Source organism: Mauremys mutica, chromosome 1 (genome assembly GCF_020497125.1).
Source record: "Mauremys mutica isolate MM-2020 ecotype Southern chromosome 1, ASM2049712v1, whole genome shotgun sequence".
In the NCBI taxonomy this organism is placed as follows: domain Eukaryota; kingdom Metazoa; phylum Chordata; order Testudines; family Geoemydidae; genus Mauremys; species Mauremys mutica.
In genome coordinates, this window is record NC_059072.1 from 315992404 (window position 1) to 316004559 (window position 12156).

A 12156-nucleotide genomic window follows, 5' to 3' on the forward strand; every position below is an offset into this window, starting at 1 on the left:
TATACCTAGACCATTCCTCAGGGGTGAAAGTAAGCCTCTCCCAGCCAGACCTTCTGTGGTGCCCAGCCCGCGTCGCCAGGGGCTCCGGCTACGATTTAAAATCACTGGGCCCCAGGGCAGCTGCTCCTTTTCCCCTCCCCCTACTGGGGACTGTGTGCTGCCCCGTACTGACGGCCACTTCTTACCGGTATGCCAGACCGGCCCATTTTCAGTTCTACCATTCCTGACCATTGTTATAAAGGCCAGAAGGGATGACTGTAATCATCTACTCTGACCTCCTGCATAACACAGGACATAAAATGTCCCTGAATTAATTCTTGTTTGGACTAGGGCATATCTTTTAGAAAAAAAAATCCCATCTTGATTTAAAAATTCCAATGATGGAGACTCCACTACAACCCTTTGTAAATTATTCCAATGGCTAATTACCATCACTTAAAAATGTACACCTTTTTCCAATGGGAATTTGACTAGCTTCAATGTTCTGCCACTGGATCTTGTTATACCTTGCCTGCTAGACTGAAAAGCCCATTATCAAATTTTTGTTTCCCATGTAGATATTTTTAGATTGTGATCAAATTATCCTTAAATCTTCTCTTTATTAAACTACACTGAGATTCCAAAGTCCATCACTATAAAACATGTTTTCTAATCCTTTAGTCATACTCTGAACCCTCACCAATTTATCAACATCCTTCTGGTGGAGACCAGAAATGGATACAGTATTCCAGCTGCACCAATACCAAATACAGAAGTAATATAACCTCCTTACTCCAACTTGAGATTCCCCTGTATATTTTCTTAACATTGTTGTCCTTATTTCTAGTTCATATTTCATACAGTTTTAGTCTACTATAAATTTTTTTAGAAATATAATATTATTTAAAAAAATCCCAACACATTTTACAAGTTTGCTGAACTTTGTATTATCAAGAGACAACCACCTTATTGTTACATGTTCTCTCTCCCCCCCCTCTCTCCCCAGCTTCTGTCCCTGTTTTGTGGGATTTGTTTTTGTTTTTTAAAGAGTTTAAGTCCTTTGGGGCAGGGGCCATGCCTCCTTTTGTGCCTATGCAATGGTTAGCCTATTGGGAGAGTTTAGTTGAAAAAAACAGATAGGTAATAATAAAAAAAAAAACCCGCACCTTTCCAGGAGTGAAAAAAGATTTCATTTCCGGAGGGAGATAATTTTTGGTGTTACTGAAATTCTGCAAGCAAGGGAATAAAGAAGGAAAGCAAGGTCAATCAATAAACAAATTATAAAAAATACGTTTATGAAGTGGAACAGGCAATTTTTAAAAAAAAAAACAGCTAAATTTTTTCAAACCATTTGTTTTTTAAATGCTAAATCTGAACACTTAAGATACAACACGTGCATTGACTTGAGACATTATTGGGGTCATAAGTAAAAGAAACTATGTAAATTACAAGAGCTCTATTGTAATAAAACAGATGAAAACAACCAGTCTATTTAAATCTTTAGTGCAATTTAATTTGAAAAAAAAAAAAATCCAACCAAAAACCTAAATGATACCTTGTCAGGCTGCGTGAAATATCGAGCTGGAAGTACTGGGTCTTTAGGGGATTCCAAACTGTATGTTGTACTCTTTGACATAATGATATTCATTGCCACATCACAAACTGTGTAGAGTTTCTGTTACAAAATAAAAATGAGTTTTGTTTTGTTTTTTTAAAACAGACTTGTCATCACCCTTAATTTTGACAGTAATAAGTATAAGTTCATTTGAAACTTTTAGCTTTGATGTGCCACTTTACAGGCATACTGGAAAATATTCAAAGTCCAAAGGGTTCCTTTGCTACCTGAGTGATCAAACTATCTGGTCAAACGGAGCTGGTTCTTGTGAGGTCTCTACATTAGAAAACTGTACATTTCAAGATTAAAACAGTACAGTTAAATGTAATTTCTGAAAATATTCAGTCTGTCTACACTAATTAGTCTGGCTTGTGTAAACCATCCACTTAACAGTACTCTGTTGATGCACCCATGCACTGTAGTAACCTGGGTGGATTTTTCATGAGAACAGCAAGAGGTACTTCCTTGATATTAGGGTGTCTCAGCCAAATTCCAAGTTTACATTTCAAAGCACGAAGCCCTAGAGCTCTTCAGAGAAATGACTCAGGGGAAAAATGCTTAACCTTATTCTCAGAAAGGGCTGAACGATTTCCACTGGAACTTCAAAAAACTTCGTATCAAGCCCATATCAAACATGCAAAATTTATAAGCAACTAAAACAGGAGTTTTTAGTTGGAAGTGTTAGGCAACCTTACCTGTAAGAATCATTACTAACTCAGCCTATAATATGTCTACAATATATTTGGTGCTACTGTAATGCTAATAATAAACACAATAATCTGGGAGATGTATGTAGTTAGTATATAATACATATATTCCCACAAACAAAAACCATGTTATTGTAATAGTTGTGAAGTACAACCTCCGCCCCCAACAAAATTCCTTACAAGTAAAGAAATGTCCTGTTAAGTGAATTATCTTTAACATACCTTATTATCCACACATCACATTAACTACTCTGTGATAGGCTCCACCTCTCCAAATTCCAACAGAAACAATACATACCAAATTCCTGCATCTCTCACTCTAAACACAAAACCTTAATAGCAACCTCACACTTTTCCTATTTACATAACACATCACACACCTAACATGGGCATGTCTAAGCTACATAAACAGGAATACTAAAGTTTTTGCATTGTAGAAGGGGTGTCAAACTTGTACTTTGGGGAGGATTAAATTCCATTTTCAATTATGGTCCATAGGGTGCATGGGAGACATATTTAGGACTGTATACCCACTCCTCAATCCACAGAAGATCTCCCACTGTGTCAATGGGAAATATTTACAAAAACAAGGGTAGATGTTGGCTTTACGTTGTGCCTAATAAATGTGAAGTACAAAGTTTATTTGTTCAGTGACACACACTTACTACATGGGGTTCATTCCTACATCCTTCCTCAATCCATCCATTAAAATTATTAGAATTGTATAGTAATACTAAAATTTAAAATGTCATTATTAGGCAAGAGTGTTAATACCCCAAATGAGATTATGGGGGTGACTGGGAGTCTGCAACTCTCAATCACTGTTTCAGACTATCTGCAGGAAAAGAAAGACACAATCAGTTTATACTCAGTTCATTTGGAAGGTGAGGTGTTGTGTGGGGTGTTTTTGTGCAACCGTGAGAGTTAAAACTTATTTAGGGAGAAAAAAAAAGCTTACATTCCTCAGAATCTGAATATATCACGTGATTTACATAAACACACGAAGCAATCCAAATATCTGACATGTTTGTGTTATTAATGCAAGTTAGAGAAATTTGGTTTGTGCATATTTTTTAAATAAATGTTCAAGAAACTGCTTACTGGTACTACACTGCAATTTTTGAATATTGTTGCAAAGTAGAAAAGCCTCACATTATGGAACTTAACCCTAACTTGCCAGAACTTAAACTTATATACCAGATATTTTATGCATATTTAAAGAAAATGGTTTACTGAAACTAATTTTTAGAAGAAAGATAAAAGGTTCCTGACAATTCCAACTAGCTTCTGAAGAATATAGGCATTTACTGAAGCCAAGTAAAGTAACAGGACACCTAACCTAAAGTAAGTCCAGAGTTTTGATTCTTGTGTACAGAACACCTATTGCCTTCTATATATAATTCTACTGAGAAATATACATATTGTAAATAGGCGTCTAAAAATGTCTCAGTTTCAAGATATTGGAATAAACAAACAACTTTCACTAAAGGTAAAACATACTTCATTCATTTTTGGATCATCTGGTCCTTGAGCATCTTTTGTCTGCTTAATGTTTTCCACCATTTTTCTGATAAACGCATGACTATTATTTTCATTTTTAGACATCAATATTTCCAGTATGAACCACAGGCACCTAAGGGGAAAAATGGTTTTCCTTATTAAGTATAGTAAGAAAAACAGTCAAAGAAACCTTGAAAAGATCTAGTTTAAAAGAATACAGTTTACTTTAACATGAATTCATCCACTGATCAGTTTGGCTTTTGGGAATGAATTCATCTTCAAATTTTCTAAAGATACTGGGAAGGAATAACCAAATGCAAGAACAGGAAAAATGCATTACTGACATTGAACGGTCCCCAAATGCCTGACACCATTGAGTTAAACAGCCAATATGATTTAGGAATATTTATTATTTTTTATACCAATTTAAGAAAATAATTACTCTTCATAATTATGTACTGGACAATTTATCATGGTATCTGTAACTTAAAAAGCTATCACAGAATTATCTCAGAAAGTGACAAGTTAGATCTTAGGCCATGTCTACACTTATAAGCTTCCAGCAGCACAGCTGTACCGATACAGCTGTGTCTCTGTAAAATCGCTTGTGTAGCAGTGTTATGCCGACAGGAGGCCGTAGCTATGTCAGCAGGAGAGCCTCTCCTGCCGACACAGGACTGTGCACTCAAGCATGTATGCCGCAAAATTCATGTGACTCGGGGGGTTGCTTTTTTCCACATCCATAAGCGACAAAAGATTTGCTGGCACACGTGTTAGCATAGACATGGCCTTAGAAATCCTTGGGAAAAAGAATATCAAAGGAAATAGTCTTACTCTTTAATGTCCTTAAGTTGTTCAATATCCTGGACTTTCACATAATCTGGGTCATGTGCCAGAAGGTGGATAGTATATGGAACAACATATTCTGGTAGAAGTGACAATAGTTTTTCTGAAAATATAGAATAGAATTAAAAAAAAAGGAAAACAGTTGTGTTAGAAATCTGTATATTAGTTCAGGATTTTTTTGTTTGGCCTTTACATAAAATTCAAAAAGCACTATATAAAGTCAGTCAGCATTAATATATAGACTAGTGCTGGTTTGGTGGACATAAAGATCAGTTATTTATCCTATAGTAACTGTGGTTCTTTGAGATATTGTAGTCCGTACGGATCCTACAATAAGTGCACTTGCGCCTCATGCTCACAAGAACTGATTTTTTGACTGTCTATTGAGGACTCACATGTGCCTTGTGCCTCCCTTGTTCTACTGCATGAGGGCATAAAGGACAGGACAGCTGTGACCCTCCTTAAGTTCTCTCAGAGTTCAAACCCCATGTTACTGAGGACTCTGAAAAGCAGCGACAGAGGGGAAAATTGTAGTATCTACAATAACTACATCTTGAGAAACCAGTTACTGTAAGGTAATTAACTGTTCTTTCTTCTTCAAGTATATCTTGGTGTGGATTCCAGCATAAGTGGCTGGGATGCAGTAACCTCCCTGGACGGTGGGAATGAGGAGTTTCAGTTGTATCAGTCAAATGGTGATTGCATTCTGCTCTCCTAAACAGGTGTCTGACCTGGCTGCCATGTCAAGGGCATAATATTGAACAAAAGTAAGCAGGTTGCTTCATGTACTGCTACCTTGACGGGTCTCAGAAAATACCATGTTTCTGAAGCAGGTTAATGATGCCACCTGTGCCCTGGTGGAATGTGCTTTGATGTTCAGTGGGAGAGGCTTGGCAGCCCAATTGATAGCAGGTGGAAATATAGTGTGTCACGCACTGAGTCTCTGAGTTAGCTTGGCCTGATATGGCTACAAAGAGGCAGAGAGCGAACCTGAAAGGCTTGGTCTTGTTAAGGTAATAAAGCAAGGCTCTGGAGACATCCAAACTATGCAGCTTCTTCTCTCCTGGTGTTGAGTGTGGATTGGGAAGGAGACTGGTAAGGTGATGGATTGGTTCAGGTAGAATTCTGAGACCATTTTCGGGATGAACTTGGGATGTGGTCATCATCATCACTTTGTTCTTGTGAAAACGTGCTTAAGGTGCCAGCTGCAATGGCTTGGCGTTTGCTGACTCTCCATGCCTAGGTAATGGCCATGAAAAAGACATCCTGATAGTTCAGAGGGCATGTTGAACATTTCAACAGCAGCTCAAAGGCAGGCTCTATAAGCTTTAAAAGGATGATGCTACGGTCCCATACGAGAACTGGGTCTCTGACTGGAGGACAAGTATGAAAGAGGAATTTCCTCTTAAGGAATTTCGATACCAGAGGATATGAACTGGAGTGTGACATGCTGATACTGTGGCAAGGTGAACCTTAAGGGAGTTAAATGCTAGCCCAGTTTGTTTCAGAAGTATTATGTAATCCAAGATTTAAGTAGGTCTTTGTGGTGCAAGTTCTCCTCCTTCGCACAAGAATTTCCTGAACTTGTAGGGCACAACCTTTTACAATAGTGCTGTCAGTCAGTCACCATCCAAGCCATCAAGTACAATGACTGCAGATGCAGCATCTGACTGTGTTTCTGGGATATTATATCTAGGTAAGACAGGTGGAGTATGGGAGGCTGCTTGGATATCTAGAACAAGTCCAACAACCAAAACCACCTGGGCTATAATATCAGTATGGGGCTACCATGATGATCAAGGTCCTGTCATCTGATTTTAGATACATGGTCTCGGGTGAAATCAGAGGAACTGGCAGTAAAGCATACAGGAGGCCCTGAGACCACAAAAAAGATGAAGATATCTAGCAGGAAGCCAGGGCTCTTACCTTCTCTAGGGCAGAGATTTGGACACTTGATGTTGTTCACTGTGGCAAACAAGTCTGTGGTGGGAGATTCTCACTGACAGAATATTGAGTCTAGGATAGAATTTCCGCAGTGACCACTCATGGCTGGTTACCACATTTCTATTCAGGATATCTACTGTTGACCCCTGACAGGTGTAGAGTTAGTGGGATCATGTCCCAGAACTTGAAGGCTTCCTGGCAAAAAGGAGATGATTGAGCATCTCCTTGTTAGTTATGTAGTGCCTTATCAATGTGGTGTTCATCAAGATTTGAACTGTGGAGTTGCACGGAATGGGCAAGATGCTGTATGCTATACAGGCTAATCTGACTACTCTCAGATCCAAGACATCCATGTGTAGTTTCAAATCATCTTGAGACCATGTGCCTTGCATCTGAAGGTGCTTCAAGTAAACATCTCAGTCGGCTCTGCAGCATCCATGAGAGGAGTTACTGTTGGGGAGAGGGACAAAAGGTGTCACCCTTTCCTCGAAGCAAGCTCTCACAGGACTTGAGGTAAGATTATGATCATCCTGTTCATGTGATGTGTGAAGGGGGAATACATGGACCTCAGCCACAGTTATAAGTGTTGAAGGTAAAATCTGGCAAGTGGTGGGATGTACTTGTATGCTGATTTACAGCTTTAAGAGTCTCAGACACACACACAGTCATAATCTTGCCTGTAGGTCATATACTGGTGGACTGAAGAGATTGGAACCTGTCATCTGGCAGTTAGGCTTTCTCGGATCTAGAGCTGATCATAGTTCCTATAAAATCTTTTCAGTGATGGTGTGAGATTATTTCTCAGAGTTCACAAGGAGTCCCAGTTGAGATAAAAGTGAAAGGACACAATCTGAGGCTATTTAAATCACATGCTGAGTCCTGTCCCTGATGAGTCAGTTGTCCGGATACATGCCCATTTCCTTAAATGTGCTACACAACCACCAGTGAAAACTCTCAGTGCAGTGGAGAGTCTGAAGGGCAGAACCTTGTATTGTAATGATTGGGCCCACCATGAAACTTAGGTACTTCCTGTGAGCTGAGTGGAGGCTATGTAAACGTACATATAAGAACGGCCATTCAGTAGAACCTCAGAGTTATAAACACCAGAGTTATGAATTGGCCAGTCAACCACAGACCTCATTTGGAACTGGAAGTACACAATCAGGCAGCAGCAGAGATTTAAAAAAAGCAAATACACTACTGTACTGTGTTAAATGTAAACTATAAAAAATAGGAAGGCAGCATTTTTCTTCTGCATAGTAAAGTTTCAAAGCTGTATACAGTTAATGTTCAGTTATAAACTTTTGAAAGAACCATAATGTTTTGTTCAGATTTACAAATATTTCAGAGTTATGAATACCCTCCATTCCTGAGGTGTTCATAACTCTGAGGTTCTACTGTACTGGGTCAGACCAAAGGTCCATATAGCCCAGTATCCTATCTTTCAACAGTGGTCAAAGCCAGGGCTTCAGAGGGAATGAACAGAACAGGTAATCATCAAGTGATTCATGCCTCATCATCCATTCCCAGCTTCTGGCAACCAGAGGCTAAGGACACCATCCCTGCCCATCCTGGACCTATTCTCTATGAATTTATCTAGTTCTTTTTTGAACCCTGTTGTAGTCTTGGCCTTCACATCTTCTGGCAAAGAGTTCCACAGGTTGACTCTGCACTGTGTGAAGGAATACTTCCTCTTGTTTGTTTTAAAGCTGCTGCCTATTAATTTCATGTGGTGACCCTAAGGTCTTGTGTTATGAGAAGCAGTACACAACAACACTTCCTTATTTATTTTTCATGATTTTTATAGGTCTCTATCATATCCCCCCTTAGTCATGTCTTTTCCAAGCTGAAAAGTCTCTGTCCTATAAATCTTTCCTCATATGGAAGCTATTCCATACCCCTAATCATTTTTGTTGTTTTTTTCTGTATCTTTTCCAATTTTAATACATCTTTTTTGAGATGGGATGACCACATCTGCATGAAGTATTCAAGATGTGAGCGTACATTCATTTACATAGAGGCAATATCATACTTTGTCTTATTATCTATTCCTTTCCTAATGATTCTGTTAGCTTGTTTGATTGCTAATGCACCTTAGAATCTCATAGAATCTCAGGGTTGGAAGGGACCTCAGGAGGTCATCTAGTCCAACCCCCTGCTCAAAGCAGGACCAAACCCAACTAAATCATCCCAGACAGGGCTTTGTCAAGCCTGACCTTAAAAACCTCTAAGGAAGGAGATTCCACCACCTCTCAAGGTAACCCATTCCAGTGGTTCACCACCCTCCTAATGAAAAAGTTTTTCCTAATATCTAGCCTAAACCACCCCCACTAGAGTTTCATCTCACTGCCCTGGGAAAAGGTAATTGAGGGATGGTGGTGGCTGTTCTGCCTTTTATACTCTTGTTCAGAAGCATGAAGTGGTACAGGGTGCACATTGACTTTGAGTGGTGTGTGGTGGAGATATTGGCCCAACAAAGGCTGTTTGGTTGAGCTTGATATTGATTTACATACTAGTACATTTTTTAAAATTATAATCTTGTCTTTGCATTTTCTAATTTCTTAACAGATTAGCTTTCATTAACTACAGACTTATTTTAACATTTTCCTCTGACATTACCGATACATATTTTCATGGCCTTAAATATACTGGTCTTAGAATTTCTTTAGGTTTCTAAAGTTATGTTTATAAAACATTCCAATTATTGCTGTGGTGCAGGAATCCATTTGTTACTAATCCCCACCCTGAAGTCTACAGAACTCAAAGAGCATAATCTGCAACCCTTTGCCCAATGTTGGGTTTACAATACCTACATAGGACTCATATTTTTCATGACCACTGTATATAATAAATTATTCATCCACCAAATTTTCCTAAATTAGTCAAATATACCAGCTGCCACTGAAACACACAGAAAAATAGATTTAGCCAATCTTAGGCCAAGCCAAAAAGATTTGGCTTATCACAGGACAATCAAAGAATCAAAGGGAAACTTTTTAAAAAAAATCTAAAATTATCCAAGTTGCCTTAAAATTTCTAAAAAGGTCCTACATTGGAAACAGATTATTATGGCCATTTTCATGTGTTTGTTTAATTCTGGTGAAATTAGGCATATGGGCCAAAACTGGAATTATAATGGAAAACTAGCTACAACCTTAATTAGTCTCTCTCTGTAATGATTCATAAAACATATTAAGCACTAAACTGCCATGGTGTATGGGGGAAGGACCAGTCCCTGTAATTCCCTTAGTGCTGGAGACTTCAATTGTAGGACACACAGAGGATTAGAGGGGAGGCTCTGGAACACACCAGCACAAGGGCCAGACAAATTTGACACCATGTGCTTTTAAAACATTAATCTTGTTTCCTGTTAACCAATGAACTAAAATCTAAACTAAATCTGAACTAAAATGAACACTTTGTTCATAATGCTGTCGTATGTAACAATACCTTTACATTAGCTCTTGAATTTTAATTTACAGGTTTAACTTTGAGCAAACATCTCTCAATAAAAAGGTTTTAATACTTCATTTTGTAACAGTATACTCTATTTTAACAACTTGTGTTACGCAAAATTAGTTGTAAAATGTGCATAACATTTCATTAGCTGAGATATTTCTTACATGAAATTTATTACAAATTTAGAGTTACTTTTTATTTACTGAAAAATCAATCAATATTTTTACAGCCTAGTCAGGGTCTGCATACAAGCTAGCAGACTTGTATTTGCATTTGCTGAGAATTACTTTTATTTTTTTTCTTACCACTCACTGCTGCATGCTGCTTCAGATATTCTCTTCTCACATTTATGTTTTTCACAAGGCACTGCCTAGCATGTGCTCTTCTTTCCTTCACTGGGTCTTTTGCACACAGTGCACAAATGGCCATATATTCCAGAGGGAGCCGTAGTCTGGAAAGGCCTTTGTGGAGTTTCTGAGCAAATATTTGTCTAACTTGGTAACACTCATCCTGTAAAAAAAAACAAAAACAAACAAAAACACAAACAAAAACAAACAAACAAACAAAAACAAACAAACAAAAACAAACAAAAAAACTCAGCATTTTTACATATAATACAGACTTTTAGAAGTTACACACAAAATGAATGATGGTATGCATGAAAAAAAAAAATCAATCCACCCCCTTGCAGCCATAAAATTCTTCCTATTCTGTAGAAAAGGAAGATCTCTTCATCCCCCCCAGGAACTCACTAGGATTCAACTGAATGTATTCTGAAGGACAGAAAATCCCCTATAGAACAAGAAGAACGTTAAAGTATAGGTTTAGGTCCAACCTTGAAGCCCTTTTAAGGCCCACTTGAGAAGCATGTGCCTAACTTTTAAGCACATGAGCATTCCCTCCCATTGACTTCAAAGGGACTGCTTGCAAACTTAAACTTAAGCACGTTTAAGTACCTTGCTGAATCAGGACCTAAAATAAAGACTTCCATTGAAGTAATAAAGCCTTTATTGATAGATAAAAACAAACAATAAAACAATGTGGAACTGTAAAGTGGTAAAATCAAAATAGATTTTCAGGCCACTGAAAAGCAACTGACAAACTCCATCTCTCTGCTTAACTTAAGCTTTCTACCTCTCCTGCTTAGTCAAGAGATGTCCAACAAAAGTTTACAAATATTTTTATAATGGCAAAAGATATCCTCCCCTTTAGTCCTGGTTCCTGAAAATTCACTATACGATAATGTAGTTCCAATTATTAGAACTATAACATGAAAAGTCATATATTATCTGTTAAACAGTGCAAAATTAATTCAGCAATAGACAACAAAAGGTGCATAATTAGAACACCAAATGCAGAGAGCACACCAGTAATTTGAACAAGTTATTATAACATGGTACAGTTTCAAAAATATACCCAACCAGCACAGGAGCACAGTGAGTGTCTGAAGTACTGCTAGGAGAAAGACCATAGATCAGAAAGTAGACCAAAACAAAAGGGGAAAAAATAATCTTTCCACTTTTAGAATATTCCCTGCAAAATAATCCATGAAACAACACTGGGCTTTGGCTTTGTCAGCTGGCATCCTAACCTGTGACCAGAATCAACTGATGCCACTAAGAAGAGGATGAGAATTAAAGAGGGCTGGGACTGAATGTCTAACATTAAGAAATGGGCTCCAATACCAAAGGGTTACTCTAAACATGTGTGTAGAAAGTCTGAACTGAAATATTTGACACCCAGGTATAGCTTTTTATTCCACCTATCTGATACAGATTGCTGTTCCATTGAGCATCCATAGTAGGACCTCCTGGAAACACAAGTCATTGAACTATATTAGCTGCTCTAGCACAAGGCACAGAAAGAAAGGCTATTTACTTTACAGTAACTAGAGTTCTTCAAGATGTGTGGTACCTATCTGTATTAGACTGCAGGAATGCATGCTCCACACATCTGACACCAGAAGATTCTTGCAAGCAGTGTCTGTTGGAGTGCACCTGTGCCCCTATCCTCCTTATGCTCCAAACCAAGGGCATAAGAGACAGTGTGGACCAACCAACTGCCTCTCCAGTACCTTTCTACCATGAAAAACCTTAGACAATGCTC

The 12156-nt window shown here is 38.2% G+C and overlaps 1 protein-coding gene across 1 annotated transcript in view; it reads right to left on the reverse strand.

The window, feature by feature from the left end:
* PDS5B (PDS5 cohesin associated factor B) overlaps positions 1-12156 on the reverse strand; it is a 220802-nt gene that overhangs the window by 42914 nt on the left and 165732 nt on the right. The window contains exons 24-28 of the mRNA XM_045016151.1: positions 10356-10560; positions 4636-4750; positions 3802-3934; positions 1535-1654; positions 1146-1208 (exon numbers count right to left, since the gene is read on the reverse strand). Coding sequence (XP_044872086.1) covers positions 1146-1208; positions 1535-1654; positions 3802-3934; positions 4636-4750; positions 10356-10560 — 636 coding nt within the window. The remainder of the gene's footprint in view (positions 1-1145; positions 1209-1534; positions 1655-3801; positions 3935-4635; positions 4751-10355; positions 10561-12156) is intronic.